Below are 25,323 nucleotides of genomic sequence, written 5' to 3' on the forward strand. Positions count from 1 at the left end.
AAACAGTGGGCAAAAGCCCTTTTCCCAGTGGCTGATACAAAATAAGCTCAATAAATGTTAACCATTATTCATATATGGTTGTTGGAGGTGACCTACATTTGTACCTCAGCTTAAATAATATATTTCTAAAATAGTGTGTGTACATGTAAACACACATTCTCCCTGGCTTATAGCACAAGTTTATGTTCTTTATCTTTATTTATGATTATGCTCCAACTGGAAGGCCTTCCAACTTGTATTCTTAGTTTTTCTACATTTTTACACCAGTCCAGGACCACTCACTCAAATAGGTAAAAATAAAATGGACTGGAATAATATTTAAATTAAGATAGAAATATATGCCTGTAAAGTTTAAAAATACTTTAACAATTCAAATAAACATCTATGATTTTTAAATTGCATTATCCAAAGTGGGATAGTGTTGTACATAACTCCTCAAGGTTCAATAATTTAACATTTACTGATCATTTCTCATGTGGTAGGCAGGTCTCCTTCAAACTCCATGATCCTCTGTTCTTTCTTCCTATTTAATAACTTTAAAAAGCTATCTTTATGTATGAACTAATTAAGAGTGAACTGTACAACATTAATATAATGTCACTAGCCTTTTCATAAAAGGAACTGTTTCCTAGGGGTGTGTGTGAGTGAGTGAGTGAGTGTGTGTGTGTGTGTGTATGTGTATATATTCAGTATTCTCTAATGAATGCTAATAGTCTAAGCTGACAACAAAGAGATGTTTACTGCAGCTTTATTTATAATAGTGAAATATTTAAACAGCATACGTGATCAACACTGGAAAAATGGTTAAATAAGTTATATTAGTGCCTCCAAAATAGTTATATGTCATGATATTGTTTTTATATAACATGAAGTGAAAGATAATTAGGGTATTCAAGATATGTTAAAATGCATTTAAAAACCTAAAAGGAAATACTCGAAACGTTAATGGTATTTGCCTCTGGAAGATGGAAGTATACAGTAAAGATTTTTTCCTGTGTTTTTATGGATAACTATTTACCCACAGACTACCAAAGAAATATTAACTATAATGTCTACTAACTGTAGGCAAAATTTATGAAGTATAAATAAGTAATCAAGAACTTTTAAATTAAGTCTAGTTGAAAATACTAATGAAAACCTTAGGAACAACTTCAAGGATCTAAAATAATATCAAAATTAAAATGCTACCATTAAAATTATAAATTCAGAATGAGTATCAAGTTAAAAATCAGTGAAGTTCTCCTCTCCAACCCCCACCCCTTGAGAGGTTAACTTTTGACGAACAAATAGAAAGAAAAGGGAGTTCAAACTGGGGGTGGGAAAGAGAAAAAAATAGAATACAAGGAAAACTAAGCCAGTTCTCTAAAGCAGCAGATCTGCTTGCTTTTTTCTTTTTGCCTCCATGCTGTTCATAAGCACACCATATTGGCATCATATCTCTCATTATTGTCCATGATAATTCTTGGAGGGGATAGTCATGATCCTGGGGGAAGGTTTACATGGTTTCAAAAAGTATCCCAGATCAAAGTTCAGGTTATGACACATTCTCCAAATAGGAGCATATAAGCTCTACCTCTCCAAATTTAGTAAAAGCACTGACTGACTAGGGAATTTATGGCTTCAGCTATAGTCATGTAGAAGAGTTATGAGAAATTTCTCTCATTGATGTCTTCTTATCTTCTCAGAATAAACATTACTAATATCACTTCATCAAAGAGAGTCTTTTTTATCCCTAAACTAGGAACCTGCCCCAGCTATGTTCCCAAACCTCCTACTACTGTTAGAACATGTATCATTCTTACATCTCCTATTTAATGTCTGTTATCAAATAGATTTTAAGCTGTGAGAGGTGAAGAATAAAGGCAGTAAAAAAGTCATCTATGCAGATAACTGGGGGAAGAGATTTCAGGCAGTGGAACCCAGTGCAAAGACCTTGAGGGTGAAGAATACCTGGTATGTTCAAGTGAAAAAACAAAGTTAAATGTGGCCAAAACAGAGAGATTAAGAAGCGAAGGCAAAGATGAGATCAGGGCTTCCCTGGTGGCGCAGTGGTTGAGAGTCCGCCTGCTGATGCAGGAGACACGGGTTCGTGCCCCGGTCCGGGAAGATCCCACATGCCGTGGAGCGGCTGGGCCCGTAAGCCATGGCCGCTGAGCCTGCGCATCCGGAGCCTGTGCTCCGTAACGGGAGAGACCACAACAGTGAGAGGCCCGCATACCGCAAAAAAAAAAAAAAAAAAGATGAGATCAGAGGGGTAATGCAGAGCCAGATCATGTAGAGTCTCACAGGTTGTAGTAAGGACTTCGGCTTTTGCTTTTAGTCAGACAAGAAACCAGTGGGGGGAATTTAAGAGAGGAATGACCTAATTTGACTTACTAAGTTTTAGCAAGAACATTCTGGCATCTATGTTGAGAATAAACTCAAAGTGGGTAAGGTCAGGAGCAAAGAAACAAAGTAGGAAACTACTGCAATCATTCAGGTAATACAAGTTAGTAGTCACAGCAGAGGTAGTGGGAAGTAGTAGGATTCCAGACACCCTCTGAAGGCAGAGCAGACAACAGCTTAGTTTTGAACATGTGAAGTCTGAGATGCCCGTTAGGCATCAAGTTAAAAGATGCTTAAGTAGGCGATTAGATATACTCTTTCCTAGAGTTCAGGGAAGAGATCCAGAGCAGATAATCAAATCTGGGAGTCATCAGCATATAGACAGTATGATTTTGAAAGCCTAGGTGAGTAGATAAAATCACCTAGGGTATGAATTTAAACAGAGGGAAAAAAAGAGGTCCTAAGATTTTGGCTTGGAACATTTTAACATTTAGAGGACAGGGTGACTAAGGAAGACTAGAAAGCAACAGAAAAGAAACAGCTAGAAACTGAAAGAAGAAAACCACACAACTGTGATATGCTGTAAGCCAGGAGGAAAAAAAGGGTTTCAAAGGATAGAGTCATCAACTGTGACAATGTTGCTGGTAAGTAAGGTAAGGTGAAGACTGCTAGAAGATTACTGAATTCAGCAATATGGGAGTCACAAATGATTCTGCAAAGAGAAATTTTAGTGGAGTGAAAGGGGCAAAAACTTGATTGGAATAGGTTCAAAAGAGAATGGAAGAAGAGCACTTTGAGACAAGTTAACTCTTGCAAGGAATATTGCTGGAAAAGGAGACAAAGGAAGGGAAGGAAAGGAATATAGTAAGGTCAAGACAGGGTTTTTTTGTTGTTGCTTAATTGTTTTGTTCTTCCATGCAGATCAGAGACACAACAGCATGTTTGTATGTGGTTAGAAATGATCCAGTAGGGAAAACTGACGCCGGGGAAGAGATGAGGAACACCTCCTTCTGAAGTTTATAATAAAAAGTTGAGGAGGGAGACCTCAGTAATCATCAAATTATATTCTGGTAAATCCACGCTGTACTTTACATGTTTCTGTTGGAGCATGGGGAGGAGGAGAAGAGCAAGAGCTATACATACTGTCATGGAAATATACCCAAGGCATACTATTTGAAAACAGCAAGTTAATGAACAGTAAGGATAAATTAATTAATATTAAAAATGTAAGATACCTAGATTGGTGATATGTGTATATGTACACAGACACAGTATATAATGCATGAAAAGGTCTGGAATGACTACTCAGATGATTACCCCTGGGGAGGGGAATGAAATGAACTGGGATGAGTGGAAGAGAACTCAAATCTGTTATATTAGCATTATCAGTACTTCTATTATCATTTCAAATTTTTATGATAATATATTTATATAATTCTTATATAATTAAAAAGATGAAATAATTTTAAAATACTCTGTTCTTCTAGAGGAACTCTAGGATACACTCTCAAATATTAAGAGCAGTAAAGTCTGGGACAAGGGCTTCAGGCAGGAGGGCAGAGAACTTTATTTTTTTATACGCTTCTGAATTTTTTGAAAATTTATCACAAGCATGTATTACTTTGGTAATAATCACTTCAAATAAAAATGTTTAAGTATTCAGTTGTTTGAAATGATATTGAATCTACAAAAGTTCTCAGGTAGGGTATTAAAAAAATGGTTGCTCTCTGCAAAGGCTGCTAAGGAGGATCAACCAAAAAGTAGAATTAAGGCTGAAACAATTTATCTTAAATTTTAAGTTAAGCAAGGCTGAAAAAGGAATCTTGGAACAAAAGACTGAAAAAGTAAATAGCAAAGGAAACACTGCCTTTTTCTTCCACCTTACCAAGTTCTCTCTTGCTAACTGAGAGGAGAAACAGCAAAAGTATTTGCACATGAGAGAAAAGAGTTATGAACTTTAACAACAAGCAACCCTAAAGACATATTTTAATATAACTTGCCATGGGTTAGGGACTTTCAAGCAAAAATCAAGAAAGAGGAAGAAATGTTTGCGTTAAGTACCTACACAATGAAAAAGAGAAAAGAATTAAAGTTACTAATAAGGTCCAATTTTTCAAGTCAATTTAGCAACGGAGTCTGGTTTAGGAACAAAAGCATAATGGGCAATCCCACCGTATAAAACAAAAAGGTGGAGCTATTCTATTCAAAGTGGAGAGGATGGACACTACCCTGATGCTTGGTGTCATCCTCGTCCTGACAGAAACTCGAAGGAAACACAGAATTTAGTCGAAAAACCACAGTTACAAAGCATCATTTGAAAGTATGTGTATAAAGTTTACTTAATAGTTATTTATTTCATATTAATTGTAGATGTTGAATTTCCACAGTGCTTTTTTAGGAGAAGAGTAAGTTTAGACAGAAATAATCCCCAAATAACATAGACTCCACCATTTAACCTCTCTAAGCCTTGGCTGCCTCAACTATTAAGAGGAAATAACATCAATCTCATAGGGTTGATCTGTGTAGAAATAAAATTATTTCTATAAATATGTACACCAAACAAAACATAAAGAATTCAATAAAAGTGTTTTTTAATTACTAGCTGTAATTATTGCTGCTGTGTCAGCATACCTAAATAGCTGGGTAAGCCTTCTTGAGGGGCTCCTTAAACAACTGTAAAGGAAAATGACTACTTAAAAGAAACACAAAATAAAGAGAGAAAAATCCTTGGAAAATATTGATCCTAAAGACCTCATCAGCATACCCATTTGTGTTTGTGCAGATTTGCCAATAAAATAATGTGCAAATTCTATAACTGAAAGACTGCTTTAGGTCATAAACTAGAATCATACTTGTTGAATAATTTCTCATTATAGAAGGCTGAATAATCCCATTCTCCAAATCCTTCCTGGTTTGAGGACTACAGTCCTAGTATGTTTCATAGTAGATATCAAAACTCCAATTTATAAAAACAATATCCTACAGAATAAATTTGCATGTATATTTTAAATGTTTCAGCCTTAACAGCCATAAAAATACTCACATAATTTTGAATATTACCAAATTGAATCATATTTCATTTTTAATTTTGAAGAAGCAATATAAAAGGGAGTAATAAAGCAATATTGAAATGTGCAAAAATTTGAATTCTATATATTTTTATAAGTTCACACATATAAATTTACATTTTTATGACAGAATAAAAGCATACTTTTTGATACGATATACTTTCAGCTGTGTGAACATCTTCCTGGTTCCTCAGTACCTTCTGTGTGTCCATATTCAGAAGCTGAAGCTGCTGGATCAGTTCTGCTTGCTGTGCTGTATGCGCACTGTTCTGTTTGTACAGATTCTGCAGCTCCTGCAACTCCTTCCTGTGCAAAGCAAGCAATAAATAGAGAAGCATGAATAAAGATCATCTTAGTTAAATAATTTTGTTCATCTAAAGTTATAGATCAGGGCCTCCCTGGTGGCGCAGTGGTTGAGAGTCCGCCTGCCGATGCAGGGGATACGGGTTCGTGCCCCGGTCTGGGAGGATTCCCATATGCCGCGGAGCGGCTGGGCCCGTGAGCCATGGCCGCTGGGCCTGCGCATCCGGAGCCTGTGCTCCGCAACGGGAGAGGCCACAACAGTGAGAGGCCCGCATACCGCAAAAAGAAAAAAAAAATAAAATAAAATAAAGTTATAGATCAGCCTCCAGTTTTTTCATCTATTATTTTTTACTGCAGGCAAACATTAATAAGAGAAATAACATATGAAGTATTTAATATTTATCACATACACCTAGGAAGTATTGATAGAACTACTATGAGTTTCAAACCCAAACACTTATCAATTTTCTTTTATAGCTTGATAGTAATAAAAACCCTGGACATACAGTCATACAACCACCTTCTTATTGAAATTAAGTTACACTTCAGTTCCAAGAATTAATAAGCACTGATGCCAACTATCAGTTCTGAATACAGGGTAACTCAACCTTTCATTTTATATTATATAGAAACTTAAATGTATTAAAAAGAATCCCAAAAGGTAAATTAAGTTTTCAAACAAAAGTTCCTTAAAGCACCACTAGTTTGTCACCTCAGGGGCCTAGGCTGGGCTTCCTGTGACTCCTCTAACCCATCTTGAAGGAAATGATGAGGTTTTTTGTCAGAAGGAAGGAGAGCAATACAAGGTGAAATCACTCCTTCCAACCAACCCAGGGTAAACTTGGTAAGTAGAAGGACAAATGAACTGGAGTGACAGTCTTCATGGCCCTAAGGGTCCAGGAAAACCACACCTCTGGGATAGAGGTTTCCAGATTCCTGTGCTGATGAATCCTGTGTGATACAGGTCATATAAAACTAGAAAATATGTTGTAAAATAAATTTCAAGAGAAAGATATTTATAGAGATGTATTTCACAGAAGTATACATTATAGTATATATTTTGGAGACTATTTTTAATGGAGACTTTTCTTTACTTATAACCTCAAACTGGTGATTCATTCACATAAGATAAATCTTAAAAGTCAGAAAAAACATAAAAGATATGCAGGCAGTTGTTGAACATGGATGAATATTAATATGGGAGAAATGAGTTCTGCTTATTTATTTATTTATTTATTTTTTGCCATGCCACACGGCTTGTGGAATCTCAGTTCCCTGACCAGGGATTGAATCCAGGCCACAGCAGTGAAAGTGCTGAGTCTTAACCACAGGACCACCAGAGAATGCCAGAACTCTGCTTTTTTAAAGGTTTAGAATATTAATGTTCTCCAGATACAACAGAAACCCCTGAACCCACACAGATACATGTACATACACCATCTGCCTTAGTCCTTTTGATATAACAAAAACAGCACAGACTAGGTAGTTTACAAAAACCAGAAAGTTATTTCTCATAGTTGGGGAGGCTGGAAGTTTGAGATCAGACTGCCAGCATAGTCAAGTGAGGATCCTCTTCCAGGTCGCACACTTATTGTTACATCCTCACAAGGTGGAAGGCACTAGGGGCCTCTGAGAGGTCTTTTTTACAAGAGGGTTCTACCCTCATAACCGAAGCACCTCCTTAAGGACCCCACCTCCTAATGCCATCACATTAGGCATTAGACTTTCAATATATGAATTTTGGGTGGACACAAACATTTAGACTATAGCACTTTTTTTCTGTAACTATTCAAAAAACTGAAACCTGTAGAAAATAATAGTCCAAAAATGGGGGAAGGGAAAGAAGAGAATCAATAATGGCACATGCCTTGAGAAAATATAATACAAGAGAGGGAGAGAAGAGACACATAATAATGATTCTTGCTGAGTATTGTCATTTTTCAAGAATAACACTGGCAAGAATTATCAAAGGAGATAGGCAGTAGCTGTAGAATAAAATTCCATCAGCATAGATAGTCAAGATATGTGTTAGCCAAGAGACCTAAGTAAATGTTGCGTTTAGAAAGGAGACATGATGATAATACATATCATCTTTCAATACAATACAAAACACAAAAAACTTATTTCTCCTCTAATAACAGAAGATAATTTTTCTTAAAGAGAGGGCCAGAATCAGTAATTGGCTTGGATTTAAGGGTCATTTGGAACAAAATATATGTATCTTTAATCAGAAGAAACACTTGAGTTGGGAGATGTTCATACTATGAGACAGTTGGGGAGTAAAAATCAACTAAGAGAAGAGCATATTCTTGTCTCTCATCTTGTGCTATTTTCTGGTCATACTCTCAGTAAATGGAATGGAAGCATAATTTTATATTATGTATAAATGTTTCTTTCTTTGTGTCTTCTCACACCACCCTCTGAAAAGTAGATGAGATAGAATGTACAACAATGTTGCAAATATGAAAGTGGAATTTGATCAGTATCAAAGTAAGCTGCAAATAAGGCTTTGGAAACATACATCTGGACAGCTGGAAAACACTTAACTTGTGTAGACCTATCTTCATTTGAAAATGAGTAAAGAAAAACAAACAGGACTTATTTAAAAGGAGTACTTAGAATTAAGAAAAAAGAAATTTTATTGTGCATACTCAGAGGAAAATTATACCTCTGAGTAGGAGTTATTGAAGGAATTATAAGAAAGGTCTAGAAAATGTATGAAAAAGAAACCATTGCACTTCTCTTAATTATCTCAATAGAAAGCCAAGATGGGAAGATAACCTTAACAAAAATGTCTGTGAAGGTAGGGACTTTTTTGCTAACTGCTATAAATGGACAACCTAGCATAGTTCCTGTAGCCTATTAAATATTTGTTGTTGTCTTAGACACATCTTATATACCTTTTCAGATTCAGCTCACCAGCCTCCTAGATTCTTAGTCCCTTGCTCTGCCTCAGACTATTAACTACCACTTTAGCCTATAACATTTATGCAGCTCATGTGGCTCCATCACTTGAGGTCAACCAGCTGCATGCCTAGCATATTTGTCTCCTTGTACCACTTCCAGATTAGGATAAAATGCTACAACACAGGTATGGTATAAGCAGCAAACTTTGATCGATGGAAGATAAAACACAAGAAGAGTTTTTTTGTTTGTTTTGTTTGCTTTTTCTATCTGATGGATTGCTATAGGGCACGGTTTCTTTCTACAGTCTGTCCAGAATCAACCTGAGTGGCTAATTCAATGCGTCTGATGTCTCTTCATGGCTCATCATGAAGTAGTGGACAGCACAATGATGTGTTTCCTTGAACTACTCTTTATCCTTCCCTGCCTCAGATTATTCTTCTCTCACTCACTCTGCCTTGGAATTGAATCTCTCAAGTAAGTAATCAGTAACCTTCACTCAGCCTCTGTTTTCTAGGATACATGGGATAAGACAGTTGTTGAATGCATGAAATGATAAGGATAACATAAAGAAGAAAGATTGTTAAGAAAGAAAGATGTCCTAATAGCATTAAAATCCATAATGAGAGAAGTTATGAGGCAAACCAAAACTATGGAAAGTAAAATTAATTGGTAGGTTCAAACTTGAGAAGTTCCTCCAGATACGGATTAAAAAGAATAAAGGAAAGTGTGGGTTGAACTGAGACTATGCTGAGAACCAACAACACTTCTTCCCATCTCAAGAAGAATGTTGTGTCTGGTCTTACATTTAGGTCTTTAATCCATTTTGAGTTTATTTTTGTGTATGGTGTTAGGGAGTGTTCTAATCTCATTCTTCTACATGTAGCTGTCCAGTTTTCCCAGCACCACTTATTGAAGACACTGTCTTTTCTCCATGTATATCTTTGCCTCCTTTGGCATAGATCAGTTGACCATAGGTGCATGGGTTTATCTCTGGGCTTTCTATCTTGTTCCATTGATCTATGTTTCTGTCAATATTATGACATAGTATGAGTGTGTTTTGTGTTTGGTAACTGCAATCATTGTTGCTGTTGTTGTGGTCATCCATTTACAATGCCTGGTGTCAGTTTATTTCTTTCTTGTAAAAATAAAATACAGTGTGTGTGTGTGTGTGTGTGTGTGTGTGTGTGTGAAAAAAATACTTTTTAAGATAAAAAAAAGAAGAATGTTAAGCTGATTAAAAATACTGTATTGCTCAGTTATAGTGATGTTTACTAAGGGATTGAATGAGCCATAGGATAAATTAGGAATATCCCTTTAGACATCAAATTTGATAGCAAAGACTGACAAAGGGTTTCAGACAGCATCTATAGGTTATTTTGCAGTTACCAAAAAAAAAAAAACAAAAAAAACTTACTGTTACAAAAACAAAGATTTGCTTGCTCACATTACATGTGGCTTTCCCCTATCCTAAGCCCCAAACTGGAGCAGTAGATGGCATTAGTAATATGCCACTCTAATGGCAGAGGGCAAAAAGTAAAGGCAATTCAAGCAATGACTCTTTTAAAACACTTGCCAGGACATGATCTATGGCACTTTCACACTCATTCCACAGGCCAAAATAAGTCACATGGCTAAATCTGATGTTAATGGAGGAGAAAGCATACTCCAGCAACAGAGAAGGCCCTGGTAAAAATGGGCCTTTAAGATGAATCAAAATTGAGTATAGGAATAAACACATCAAGAGTAAAAAGTTTAATGAAGAGCACTGAAGCAATATAGAAAACTAAGTCTAAATATCTTTAGGCACGGTGGTTATGCATGAGGAGATAAAGGTTATGAATCCTGAGATGCAAAATGAGAAGGAGTTAAAATGGTTGAATGTATGTCCTATTTTACTAAGTGTACGTAGCAGGGTATCAAATCCAATTCAAGATGAAATGTAGTTTTTCTTTAAAAAAACATAATTACATCAACCTCCAAAGTTTTTTTCATGCCATTTCTTTCTTAGCTTTAGAAAAATAGTTAGTGGTTCTTATAGAGAAGAAAAAATTATCTGAGATTTAATAATTCTTTCAATTTCACTTCAGTGTCTTATTGTTCCATTATATCACAAAAACTGAAGTTATCACTTATTAGAACATGTTCAGGAGTTCCCTGTGGTCCAGTGGGTAAGACTCCATGCTCCCAATGCAGGGGGCCCGGGTTCAATCCCTGGTCAGGGAACTAGATCCCGCATGCATGCAGCAGCTAAGAGTCCTCATGCCACAACTAAGAAGTCTGCATGTCGCAACTAAGAAGGCTTCATGCTGTAACTAAGAAGTCCGCATGCCACAACGAAGATCCCATGTGCTGCAACGAAGACCCAATGCAGCCAAAAACAAACAAACAAAAATGTTCAATACAGTCCCTTTTATCTAAGAACTTGTTTACCTACTCTTCAATCTATAAATATGTGTTGAGAAAAACATAGAATGATTCCAATAAAATCTTAACAGCTATTATTCCTCTGGGGTTGTATTTTAACTCTAATTTTTCCCCTCTATCTTCTTTGTACTTTTCGGTACTACATGTAGTTTCTTATAATTCACATGTATCATTACACCTAAACAATTATATACTTAGTTTGTTACCATATAAATATAAACCCCAAAAAAGAATAGCAATATTAATTTCAGAGGAATTAAAACTCAAGGCAAAAAAAAGTTATACAGAAAAAAAGTAAAAAGTACAATTCACAGTAAAAACAAAATAACTTTGTTGGACACTTTACCCACCAAATCATAGCACATCAAAACAAAATAGCACAGAAAAACAACAAGTAATAAAAGGAAAATCAGTAGGAAACTATAGGGAAAAGAAAGATTCCATTTAAAACAGTAACAAAAACCATGAAAGAGCTAGGAAAAAAATTTAAGAAGAAAGGTCAAAACCAGAATAAGGAACAAAACATTTCGTAAGGACAGAAAGGTACTGAAACAAATGTAATGCCATTCCCATACTCTGGGACAGAAAAACTGACATCATCAAGAGGGTAATTCTCCTTCAGTTTGCTAATAAATTTGATGCCATAATAAAATAGCAGACAAGAAATAAGCCAGTTTAGCCTAAAGTTTATATGGAAAAATTAATTAAGCAATAAATGTTCAGGAAAGCTCTGAAAAAGAGCAGAAATGGAGAATGCACCACATATTCTCTTATCCAATATTCATCATCTCTACACTATTACTCTCTGTACTCTAGCCTACAATCTAGCCTGAGAGGCCAACTTCCACAGACTACATTACATTGGCTCCCTTTCTTCTGGGTTTATATTTGAGTAGTTGAAAGTGCTGGTCCATGATTAGAGGGTAAAGGAAAAAGAGGTCAAGGTATTTCATTCCCTATCTCCCTCTCCAATGAGCCACAGTTGGCAGTGTCTCTGTTCCTCTATCTAAGAATACTTCTCCTATTAGTCAGCCTCTCTCCCAGGGCTAGACTTCTCACAGAGATCCAGTAAAAGCTTCTCTCCTTGCCCCTTCTGGCCTCTGGGGGTAGTAACAGTTTCCTGTTGCTGATAATTTGTATTCCTCTGAATCTCAATATCTATTTGGAGAGAATAGACATCTTTATCATACTGAGTCTTGCAAATCATGAACTCTGTATTTATCTGTACACACTAGACTTTCTATTTCAATCAATAATGTTTTACAGATCTCTGTATAGAGGTAACACATATCTTTCATTATATTTGCCATTCATATTTTAACCTATATTATAAATTATATTCTTTTTAAGTCTATTTCCTAATTTTTTTGCTGGCATAAAAAATGCATTTGAATTTTGTACACTGACCTTGTATCTACCAAGTGTGCTAAATCCACGTATTAATTTTAGAAATCTTTCTATAAATTTTTTTTGGGTTTGCTATGTTAATTACTCATATATAGGCAAATAACTAGGTCTTTATCTTTCATTTCCAGTTTTTTTAATTTGAATTTTATTTATTTTTTTATACACCAGGTTCTTCTTAGTTATCTATTTGATACATATTAGTGTATATACGTCAATCCCAATTCATCCCACCACCACCAACCCACTCTTGCTTTCCCCCACCTTTGGTGTCCATACATTTGTTCGCTACATCTGTGTCTCTATTTCTGCTTTGCAAACCAGTTCATCTCTAGCATTTTTCTACATTCCACATATATGCATTAATATACGATATTTGTTTTCCTCTTTCTGACTTACTTCACTCTGTATGACAGACTCTAGGTCCATCCATGTCTCTATAAATGATCCAATTTCATTCCATTTTATGGCTGAGTGATATTCCATTGTATATATGTACCACATCTTCTTTATCCATTTGTCTGTTGATGGGCATTTAGGAAGCTTCCATGATATGGCTATTGTAAATAGTGCTGCAATGAACATTGGGGTGTATGTTTCTTTTTGAATTATGGTTTTCTCTGAGTATATGCCCAGTAGTGGGATTGCTGGGTCATATGGTAATTCTGTTTTTAGTTTTTCAAGGAACCTCCATACTGTTCTCCATAGTGGCTGTACCAATTTACATTCCCACAAACAGTGCAAGAGTGTTCCCTTTTCTCCACACCCTCTCCAGCATTTGCTGTTTGTAGATTTTCTGATGATGCCCATTCTAACCAGTGTGAGGTGATACCTCATTGTAGTACTGATTTGCATTTATCTAGTAATTAGTGATGTTGAGCATCTTTCATGTGCCTCTTGCCCATCTGTATGTCTTTTAGGGAGAAATGTCTATTTAGGTCTTCTGCCCATTTTGGGATTGGGTTGTTTTTTTAATATTGAGCTGCATGAGCTATTTATGTATTTTGGAGATTAATCCTTTGTCCGTTGCTTCGTTTGCAAATATTTTCTCCCATTCTGAGGGTTGTCTTTTCATCTTGTTTATAGTTTCCTTTGCTGTGCAAAAGCTTTTAAGTTTCATCAGGTCCCATTTCTTTATTTTCATTTTTATTTCCATTACTCTAGGAGGTGGGTCAAAAAAGATCTTGCTGAGATTTATGTCAAACAGTGTTCTTCCTATGTTTTCCTCTAAGAGTTTTATAGTGTCTGCTCTCACATTTAGGTCTTTAATCCATATTGAGTTTATTTTTGTGCAGGGTGTTAGGGAGTGTTCTAATTTCATTCTTTTACATGTAGCTGTCCAGTTTTCCCAGCACCACTTGTTGAAGAGACTGTCTTTTCTCCATTGTATATCCTGGCTTCCTTTGTCATAGATTAGTTGACCATAGGTGCATGGGTTTATCTCTGGGCTTTCTATCCTATTCCATTGATCTATATTTCATTTCTGTTTTTGTGCCAGTACCATATTGTCTTGATTAATATAGCTATTAATATAGCTATGTAGTATAGTCTGAAGTCAGGGAGTCTGATTTCTCCAGCTCTGTTTTTTTCACTTAAGATTGCTTTGGCTATTCGGGGTCTTTTGTGTCTCCATACAAATTTTAAGATTTTTGTTCTAGTTCTGTAAAAAATGTCATTGGTAATTTGCTAGGGATATCACTGAATCTGTAGATTGCTTTGGGTAGTACAGTCATTTTCACAATATTGATCCTTCCAATCCAAAAACATGGTATATTTCTCCATCTGTTTGTGTCATCTTTGATTTCTTTCATCTGTGTCTCATAGGTTTCTGAGTTCAGGTCTTTTACCTCCTTAGGTAGGTTTATTCCTTTTGTTGCAATAATAAATGGGATTGTTTCCTTAATTTCTCTTTCTGATCTTTTGTTGTTATTGAATAGGAATGCAACAGATTTCTGTGCATTAATTTTGTATCCTGCAACTTTACCAAATTCATTGATTAGCTCTAGTAGTTTTCTGGTCGCATCTTTAGGATTACCTATGTATAGTATCATGGCATCTGTAAACGGTGACAGTTTTACTTCTTTTCCAATTTGTATTCCTTTTATTTCTTTTTCTTCTCTGATTGCTGTGGCTAGGACTTCCAAAACTATGTTGAAAAATACTGGCGAGAATGGATATCCTTGTCTTGTTCCTGATCTTAAAGGAAATGTTTTCAGTTTTTCAACATTGAGAATGATGTTTGCTGTGGGTTTGTCACATATGGCTTTCATTATGTTGAGGTGGGTTCCCACTATGCCTACTTTCTGGAGAGTTTTATCATAAATGGGTGTTGAATTTTGTCAAAAGCTTTTTGTGCATCTATTTAGATAATCATATCGTTTTTATTCTTCAATTTGTTAATATGGTGTATCACATTGATTGATTTGCATATATTAAAGAATCCTTGCATCCCTGGGATAAATCCCATTTGATCATGGTGTATGATCCTTTGAATGTGTTGTTGTATTCTGTTTGCTACCATTTTGTTGAGAATTTTTGCATCTATATTCATCAGCGATATTGGTCGGCAATTTTCTTTTTTTGTAGTATCTGTCTTGTTTTGGTATCAGGGTAACAGTGGCCTCGTACAGTGAGTTTGGGAGTGTTCCTTCCTCTGCAATTTTTTTGGAAGAGTTTGAGAAGGATCTGTGTTAGCTCTTCTCTAAATGTTTGATAGAATTCGCCTGTGAAGCTATCTGGCCCTGGACTTCTGCTTGTGGGAAGATTTTTAATCAGTTTCAATTTCATTACCTGTGATTGGTCTGTTCATATTTCCTATTTCTTCCTGGTTCCATCTTGGAAGGTTATTCCTTTCTAAGCATTTGTCCATTTCTTCCAGGTTGTCTGTTTTATTGGTATAGAGTTGCTTGTAGTAGTCTCTCATAATGCTCTGTATTTCTGCAGTGTCCATTGCAACTTCTCCTTTTTCATTTCTAATTTTATTGATTTCAGTTCTCTCCCTCTTTCTTGATGAGTCTGGCTAAAGGTCTGTCAATTCTGTTTATCTTCTCAAAGAACCAGCTTTTAGTTTTATTGATCTTTGCTATTGTTTTCTTTGTTTCTATTTCATTTATTTCTGCTCTGATCTTCATAATTTCTTTCCTTCTACTAATTAAGGATTTTGTTTGTTCTTCTTTCTCTACTTCCTTTAGGTGTAAGGTTAGATTGAGATTTTTCTTGTTTCTTGAGGTAGCATTGTTTTGCTATAAACTTCCCTCTTAGAACTGCTTTTGCTGCGTCCCATAGGTTTTGGGTCGTCATCTTTTCATTGCCATTTGTCTCTAGGTACTTCATGATTTCCTCTTTGATTTCTTCAGTGATCTTTTGGTTATTTAGTAATGTATTGTTTAACCTCCATCTGTTTGTGCTTTTTAAGTTTTTTTTCCCTGTAATTTATTTCTAATCTCACAGTGTTGTGGTTGGAAAAGATCCTTGGTATGATTTCAATTTTCTTACATTTACCAAGGCTTGATTTGTGACACAAGATTTGATCTACCCTGGACGATGTTCCACGTGCACTTGAGAAGAAAGTTTAATCTGCTGTTTTCAGACGGAATGTCCTACAAATATCAATTAAATCTATCTGGTCTATTGTGTCATTTAAAGTTTGTGTTTCCTTATTAATTTTCTGCCTGGGTGATCTGACCATTGGTGTAAGTGAGGTGTTAAAGTCCCCCACTATTACTGTGTTACTGTCGATGTCCTCTTTTATAGCTGTTAGCAATTGCCTTATGTATTGAGGTGCTCCTATGTTGGGTGAATATATTTATAAGTGTTATATCTTCTTCTTGGATTGATCCCTTGACCACTATGTAGTGTCCTTCCTTGTCTCTTGTAACATTCTTTAATTTAAAGTCTGTTTTATCTGATATGAGTATTGCTACTCCAGCTTTCTTTTGATTTCCATTTGCATGGAATATCTTTTTGCATCCCCTCATTTTCAGTCTGTATGTGTCCTGAGGTCTGAAGTGGGTCTCCTGCAGACAGCATATATATGGGTCTTATTTTTGTATCCATTCAGCGAGCCTCTCTCTTTTGGTTGAAGCATTTATTCCATTCACATTTAAGGTAATTATTGATATGCATGTTCCTATTACCATCTTCTTAATTGTGTTGGGTTTGTTTTTGTAGGTCCTTTTCTTCTCTTGTGTTTCCCACTTAGAGAATTACTTTAGCATTTGTTGTAGAGTTGTTTGGCAATGTTGCATTCTCTTAGCTTTTGCTTGTCTGTAAAGCTTTTGATTTCTCCATCAAATCTGAATGAGATCCTAGCCAGGTAGAGTAATCTTGGTTGTAGTTTCTTAACTTTCATCACTTTAGATATATCGTGCCACTCCCTTCTGGCTTGTAGAGTTTGTGCTGAGAAATCAGCTGTCAACAGTATGGGAGTTCCCTTGTATGTTATTTGTCGTTTCTCCCTTATTGCTTATAATAATTTTTCTTTGACTTTAATTTTGGCAATTTGATTACTGTATGTCTTGGCATGTTTCTCCTTGGGTTTATCCTGTCTGGGACTCTCTGTGCTTCCTGGACTTGGGTGGCTATTTCCTTTCCCATGTTAGGAAAGTTTCAGACTATATCTTTTCAAATATTTTCTCAGGTCTTTTCTCTCTGTCATCTCCTTCTGGGACCCCTATAATGTGAATGTTGGTGGGTTTAATGTTGTCCCAGAGGTCTCTTATGCTGTCTTCATTTCTTTCATTCTTTTTTCTTTATTCTGTTCACGGCAGTGATTTCCACCATTCTGTCTTCCAGGTCACTTAACCGTTCTTCTGCCTCACTTATTCTGCTGATTCCTTCTAGTGTATTTTTCATTTCAGCTATTGTATTGTTCAACTCTGTTTGTTCTTTAATTCTTCTAGGTGTTTGTTCTTTAATCCTTCTAGGTCTTTGTTAAACATTTCTTGAATCTTCTCAATCTTTGCCTCCATTCTTTTTCCAAGGTCCCGAATCATCTTCACTACAATTCTTCTGAATTCTTTTTCTGGAAGGTTGCCTATCTCCACTTCATTGAGTTGTTTTTCTGGGGTTTTACCTTGTTCCTTATTCTGGTACATAGTCCTCTGCCTTTTCATTTTGTCTATCTTTCTGTGAATGTGGTTTTCGTTCCACAGGCTGCAGGATTGTAGTTCTTCTTGCTTCTGCTGTCTACCCTCTGCTGGATGAGGCTATCTAAGAGGCTTGTGCAAGCTTCCTGATGGGAGGGACTGGTGGTGGGTAGAGCTGGGTGTTGCTATGGTGGGCAGAGCTCAGTAAAACTTTAATCCGCTTGTCTGCTGATGGGTGGAGCTGTGTTCCCTCCCTGTTGGTTGTTTGGCCTGAGGCAACCCAACACTGGAGACTACAGGCTCTTTGGTAGGGCTAATGGCAGACTCCGGGAGGATTCACGCCCAGGAGTACTTCCCAGAACTTCTGCTGCCAGTGTCCTTGTCCCCACGGTGAGCCACAGCCACCCCCGCTTCTGCAGGAGACCCTCCAACACTAGCAGGTAGGTCTGGTTCAGTCTCCTATGGGTCACTGCCTCTTCCCCCTGGGTCCTGATGCACACACTACTTTGTGTGTGCCCTCCAAAAGTGGAATCTCTCCACCACTCCTGTCAAAGTCCTGCAATCAAATCCCACTAGCCTTCAAAGTCTGATTCTCTGGGAATTTCCCCTCCCGTTGCCCGACCCCCAGATTGGGAAGCCTGACGTGGGGCTCAGAACCTTCACTCCAGTGGGTGGACTTCTGTGGTATAATTATTCTCCAGTTTGTGAGTCACGTACCCAGCAGTTATGAGATTTGATTTTTTTTGTGATTGCGCCCCTCCTACCATCTCATTGTGGCTTCTCCTTTGTCTTTAGATGTGGGGTATCTTTTTTGGTGAGTTCCAATGTCTTCCTGTCAATGATTATTCAGCAGTTAGTTGTGATTCTGGTGCTCTCGCAAGAGGGAGTGAGCGCATGTCCTTCTACTCTGCCATCTTGAACCAATCTCCTCCAGTTCTTACGTCTTTTAATTTTTATTACTGCTTTACCACATACTTGATATTTCTGACTATGTGCTAGACATTAGTTTGTAAAACTGTAGACATAATTTGAGGACAGAATTGCTTTACTATCCTCCAGAGTTAATTTACACTTGCTTCTGCTAAGTGCCTAGGAACACCAGCAATCCAGATGCATTAGTCCAATTTCAGGATTCTGACTTTGATGATATTCCTCACCAAAATTGTGACTGTTCTGTCTTGACCTTTATTTTTTCATTTTTGTTTTGGAGATTCACAACTAATTTCTAAAATTCCCAAATCAATTGACATTAGCCCACCTTCTCAATGGAAGTTAAGCTATTCATTTAGCTCACTCTCCACGTAACTGTTGAATCATTACTAGTCAGGCAAAAATTTTAGTTAGGCAACTTAACTGGTTACTGACTTTTATGCAAGTTCTAGGTTTATACTAAGATGTTCTGTATATGTTACAGACATGTATATTATTTATTTATATTCTAACACAAGGTAAAAATCATTTGTGGTACTTCACAGCAATATTCCATAGCATAATGGGTAACACGGATTAATTATTCAATAAATAAGCAAATAATTAGGAATTCAAAGAAATAAACCCATAAAGAAATAAACCTAGGTCAACTCCATCATTTATCAACAAGTAAAAGTATATCCAAATAAGAAAGTGCCTAGACCACTTTTCCTACAGTTATGGCTTGGTATGTCTTTTGCACAATATACAGATTCAATACAGTAATGCTGGTATATCATAACCACCACACACCAACAAGAAATAAAAATGAAGGAGACATGTAGTGTATTCAGAAAATTATTATTCAAACAATTCAGGAAAAACACTGAAGACATCTCAACTACTACCCTATAATGAGGGTCTGAGTCAAAGTCCTCTGAAATCTTCCAGCTCTGTGCTGTTACCTCCTCCTTTTTGAGTCCTTATAATCAAACACTTAAAATTACACAGAGTTCATCTTTTTACCATCTTGTAAGAAAATGTCCATCTATGGATATCATTGCCTTATTTACTGCAGCTTATAGTTCTTGCAGTACACTAAATTCAAGTATACAGATAAATGCAGGTGCAAAATTTAGTAGAAAACATAATTTTTCAAATCCCATTCACATACCCTAGAATGGACCGCATGTTCCATCCAATAGTTTAAAATCATCATACTTTAAAATGGAAAGGTCTTGTTGGAATATTTTATGTAGTTATAGGTGCCATATTTTAAGAAGATTGATGATATAAGCTCCGACAAGACGGAATGCATTCAGAAAGGCAACCCAGGCTCTGCCCTGACAGCAGCAAGGGTTCTGGCAGCGCCTGGGTGGGCTCTGGCAGGTCTTTGGGCAGCAGACCGCAATGCTGATAGCCAAGATCCTCTTCGTGGGTCCCTATGAGACTGGAAAAACCGTTTGGGCCAACTTCCTGACAAAATCTTCTGACATCGCCGAATACAAACCAACCCAAGGAGTGAGGATCCTGGAATTTGAGAACCCATATGCTACCAGCAACAACAAAGGCACAGGGTATGAATCTGAGCTCTGGGATTGTGGTGGCAATCCAAAGTTCGAGTCTTTTTGGCCAGCCCTGATGAAGGACTCTTACGGGGTGGTGATCATCTTCAATGCTGACATCCCAAGCCACCTGAAGGAAATTGAGATGTGGTATTCCTGCTTTGTCCAGCAGCAGTTTTTACAGGATACTCAATGTCTGTTAACTGCACACCATAAACCAGGCTCTGGAAGTGACAAAGCAAACCCTGCTTTGGCACCACCCTTGAACAAGCTGAAGCTGGTGCACTCAAATCTTAACGGTGACCGGAAGAGATCAGGATGGAGTTCATAAAGTATTTAAGAAGCATAATCAACTCAGTGTCTGAGAGCAGAGACTGGGAAGAGATGTCAATTATCAATTAACCGGCCTTCACCTAGACGCTTCCACATCCCAAATGAAGTCAATTTTAGTGCAGATCTGAAATCCATCCACCTACTGAGGTTCTCATCTCCCTTTGGCTGTAGAAGACATTTTCCTTATTTGGCCAAAGGTAACAGTCAGCCAGGGAGTTGACTCATACCGTCTATTCTCTGTCCTTAGTTCAGCTGAGAAAATCCTGTTACTGAATTCTGATTGCTTTGCCCCAGATCTCTCCAAAGGGCTGGAAAACTAAGGTGGTTTTTTCTTCCCCTTCACATTATGTCACATTATAAAAGTTGTGGAATTGTAACTGTCATAGCCCAGTGGTAGCAACAGTAGTTTAATCCACGTGGATTGGTTTAAATGTGATTTTCATTCCTTAATCTGTACAATTTGCCTAGGATATTTTTGAAAAATATTAGCATTTAACTTCTCCAAGATTTTATTTTTATTTAGATGTCCTTTATACCTGGACACCATATCACACTGGAAGGTAGAATATATATACTTCTTCTAAAAAGGTTTTTTATTATCTCAGGGGAATTTAATTCTTAAATATTATTTCATGTAATACAGGAAAAACAATGTTATGTTGTCATAACACCCATTTGTAAAAATAGTCAAAAGATTTAATGCTCAGGATACAAATATGGTGAGTTTATAGCTTATTGTACAAGTTTGTTTTAGTGATCTTTCAAATTATTATTCTTTCATAAATTTTACTTTTTGAATTTTGTAATATAGCCAACCTGAAAATATATTAACTAGATCAAATGTTAGATGTAGGGACTTCCCTGGTGGCGCAGTGGTTAAGAATCTGCCTGCCAATGCAGGGGACACGGGTTCCATCCCTGGTCTAAGACCCCACATGCCACAGAGCAACTAAGCCCATGTGCCCCAACTACTAAGCCTGTGCTCTAGAGCCCACGAGCCACAACTACTGAGGCTGCATGCTGCAACTACTGAAGCCTGCGCACCTAGAGCCCATGCTCTGCAACAAGAGAAGCCACCGCAATGAGAAGCCCGCACGCTACAACAAAGAGTAGCCCCTGCTCACCACAAGTAGAGAAAGGCTGCAACGCAGCAACGAAGACACAACGTAGCCAAAAACAAAAACAAAAACAAAAATGTTAGATGTAGGTCTTTTCAACTGAGAGTGGAAGAAAAGTAGAGACACTTACAAGAGATGAAAAATATGCTTGGCTGTGTTTCACTCTTACAATGAAGAGGGCTGAAATGCAGCCATGTGGGCAGTCTGCTTGAGAGAGTGGTGTTGGCAGATAATGACAGTTCCCTGGTAAATTTAGATTGAACTACAGTCAACTCTTAGTAAACTGCCTGGATTACCCGTGAGCACATTTTAAGCCCAGGTTAATTTCCTTTTGCCTGACCTCCTCTCAGTTGGAACTTTTGCAAGGAACACAAGATTACGTTAACGCAAACTGTAGTAAATCTTCTTTATGTAATACCTGCCATAATACTAATTGATGTTGAGACTACAGCTCCAAAACAAACAGATTATTTTTATCTGATATTTTAATGATTATCCAAGAGCTCAGTAGAAAAATTAACCCAGCAGCTTTCATTTACATTCATAGCCAGAGTAAACCCTTGGGAGTCCTTGAATCGAGAAAAATGTTTTAAAATTTAAGAGGCCACATGTGCAGAGGTTACAAGAGACCATTAATGAAGAAGTCTCCCTGTCTTACCTGTCCCCAAACCCCATCCCTCTCTCCAGAAGCCCCCTTTCCTTCTGTATTCTATCAGAAGTCTGTGCACATACAAATGTGCTTTATTAAAGGAAACAGTAGCAAACTATTCACACTTTTTTACAACTTGTTTTCACTTTTTTTTATTTGGAGGATTTGTGTAAATATATACAGAGCTACGTTTTTCTTTTTTACAGCTGTATAATATTCCACTTAACCATTTATTTGGGAATTTTATATTACATACTTTTACTAACAAAAAAAAAAAGAGAGAGAAAGAAAGGCAACCCAAAACAATATAACGTCTGTGAAACATATACATGAAAAATTATGAGAAACAGAAGCAGTTAATAAGTTAATAAAAATATTTATTAATAAAGTTATCTTTTATTATTTGAAGGTCTGAACTACAGAACAGATTAGACTGTTTCTGAGATTCTCTAGATAAGGAACCAAGATACAAATGGGTGCATACTGTAAAAAGGCAAATGTCAACTAAATATATGAAACAATCTAGAAATTTGAACAAAATAAAAAAGAACAGTCTTGAAGAGTACTGAGAAACTTATAAACTAAAAGTATCAAGCAAAGACTAAAAGCCTTTTTATAGGGAAGAAGATAGGAATAATTTAAAATTTTAAGATTGCTTCTAAAACTAAGATTCTATTAGTGTTTAGAATTACTTTTTTGACTTCATCAAATTACTGGCTTAAAAAAATTATACTGTGAGTACATAAAGTCTATCATCTGTAAAGAAATACTTTTCCTCACCCCATGGTAAAAAGGTTTTTAAAATGTGACACAATGGATTTTTGCTTTTATTTATAATATATAATGCTTATATATTTTTATATATAATAAAACATATAATATAAATTAATATATATTATATGTAAATATATAATATATAATAATATGTATTAATCTATTACCCAAGCAAAAATACTACTCCAATATATATATTGTAATACACTATATATAAAAGTAAGTATTAAGTATATATATTTATGTATATCATAATTATATATAATGTTAATTATAATTGTATATCTATATAAATATTATATAGATAGTATATTACATATATAAATATATGACATATTTCAGAGAATGAAATTGTGCTTATACAGGTATGTGATAAACTTTGTATGATTTATTTTAATTAGTTCAAATTTTAAAATGTACACACATACATACATGTGTATATATGTATAACATATGTATGTATATGTGTATATATATATTTATGGTCTGTTCTAACAATATTTTCTGATAAAGATTATTACAAAATAAATTAATAGGTAGTTTAACATCTCTCAAAACACTTAAAAAGTTTTTCAAGTACTTCCACTTTATAAGTAGTGCTACAAAATTAACTATTTTGATATAGAAAGAATATTTCACAAACTAAAACTATTTAGAACATAATAAAATAAAACGTCAAAACTGGATCACTCATTTACTATTCATTATAATAATAATATTATATAATGCATGGGTAGGAATTTTAGAAGGAAACAAGGAATGAATGCATCCTCCTTGTTAAAAACTGAACCAAGGCTACTCTTTGAGCATGATTCTTTCCAGTCCTGTGAAACCCCTGATTGTCCCCGTTAATTCTAGATAGTTTCAATGCACAGACGTAAGTACTCACAGAAGACATATATTGTCATTTTAGGGTGTTAATAATAAACAAAAATGCTGGCATTCTGCATAACAAAGGACATTTCTAAAATGTTAAATTAAGTAGTGAGTATACTTGCCTGACCAGGGTAATATACATATCCTTCTGGATAAGTTCAGTCTGTTTATTATTCAACTGTAATGATACAGCATTATATTTACTCTGTGATACTTCAATTTCTTTCCTTGCTTCGATTAAACTGTCTTCAAAGACCTAAAATTAGAGCACTCATATCACAAATATAAATATCAAATAAATAAACTAAATTAAAAGTCTGTTATATTTAACTAATTCACAAAATAACAGTGAAAAATCAGTAGTGCTTTAAATTTTACTTTTGTTTCATTAAATTAAAAAATGTTAATACAATCAATAAATTTGACACCAGTCACAGGTTACTTTTTTCAGAAACTGTAAAAGTATCATCGTCTCCTAGTGTGAAAGTTAAGAATCTGAAACTAATAAACTTGAAAATCTATGTAGAAATTTACTTATTAAAATTACAATAAAGGAAGTATTATACAATGAAAAAAGTTAATTACAATGAACAAAAAAATGAGCTCATTTACTTAAATATTACTCAAAACAAATAGATATTTTATTATTTCCTCAATTTTAAATGCAGATACACTCAGAGAAGAAAAAATGGTGCAGCAAAAAAATAAAAATAATTTTACAATGTTTCAGGTTCAGATCATGCTGAGTTCACTTGACTGTGGTGAAATTTCACCTAAAGTTCAAAGTTGGTCTTTTCCTCCTGATAACTCTCTAAATCTTTTTTTCATTTTGAAACAATTTTAAAACTGATGTATAAAGAATAAAGATGCAGATGTAGAGAATGGACTTGAGGGAGGGGGAAGGGGAAGCTGGGACAAAGTGAGAGAGTGGCATGGACATATATACACTACCAAATGTAAAGTAGATAGCTAGTGGGAAGCAGCTGCATGACACAGGGAGATCAGCTGGGTGCTCTGTGTCCACCTAAAGAGATGGGATAGGGAGGGTGGGAGGGAGATGCAAGAGGGAGGAGAAATGGGAATATATGTATATGTATAGCTGATTCGCTTTGTTACACAGTAGAAACTAACACACCACTGTAAAGTAATTATACTCCAATAAAAATGTTAAAAAAAACGTATGTATATTTTTTCAAAAATATTTTTACTCAAAAATATATTATAAAATTAATTTATTTTCATAAAATATTAAATAAATATTTTATCTAAAAGTAGAGGATACCCCAAAATACACTATACATTCATTAGTTACAAAAGCGAGCAACAAGCTTTAGGTCAAGCACTAAAAATCTACTCTAGCAATGCACCCATACCTCATATATTCTCCCTGCAGCAACTAGAATGAACTTCTGAAGATAAAAGTATTGGCTTTCAGCCAAGATAGCACTGTGAGTACATGCATATCTCATTTTATCATGTTTCCCCTTATTGCACTTCACTGATATTGCATTTTTTTTTACAAATTGAAGGACTGTGGTAACCCTGCATCAAACAAGTCTATCAATGCCATTTTTCCAACAT

The 25,323-nt window shown here is 35.8% G+C and overlaps 2 protein-coding genes across 7 annotated transcripts in view; one reads left to right on the plus strand and one right to left on the minus strand.

The window, feature by feature from the left end:
- Positions 1 to 25,323, minus strand: part of CNTLN (centlein) — a 357,687-nt gene that overhangs the window by 199,261 nt on the left and 133,103 nt on the right. For 3 of the 6 annotated variants that reach the window (XM_082619948.1, XM_082619944.1, XM_082619949.1), the window contains exons 6-7: positions 23,861 to 23,998; positions 5,537 to 5,695 (exon numbers count right to left, since the gene is read on the minus strand). In XM_082619948.1, the coding sequence (XP_082476074.1) occupies positions 5,537 to 5,695; positions 23,861 to 23,998 (297 nt within the window). Of the gene's footprint in view, positions 1 to 5,536; positions 5,700 to 23,860; positions 23,999 to 25,323 lie in introns of all 6 variants that reach the window. The other 3 variants (XM_082619947.1, XM_082619945.1, XM_082619946.1) reach the window with 2 other exon arrangements.
- Positions 19,697 to 20,385, plus strand: LOC309803839 (intraflagellar transport protein 22 homolog). Its single transcript, XM_082620657.1, has one exon. The coding sequence runs from the start codon at positions 19,838 to 19,840 to the stop codon at positions 20,321 to 20,323; it is 486 nt and encodes a 161-aa protein (XP_082476783.1). The 5' UTR covers positions 19,697 to 19,837; the 3' UTR covers positions 20,324 to 20,385.

Source organism: Mesoplodon mirus, assembly GCF_964341445.2.
Source record: "Mesoplodon mirus genome assembly, chromosome: 1".
Lineage (NCBI taxonomy): Eukaryota > Metazoa > Chordata > Mammalia > Artiodactyla > Ziphiidae > Mesoplodon > Mesoplodon mirus.

Bases quoted from the DNA above. Each gene is read 5' to 3' on its own strand.
- LOC309803839 (XM_082620657.1), top strand. From the start codon at position 19,838: ATGCTGATAGCCAAGATCCTCTTCGTGGGTCCCTATGAGACTGGAAAA.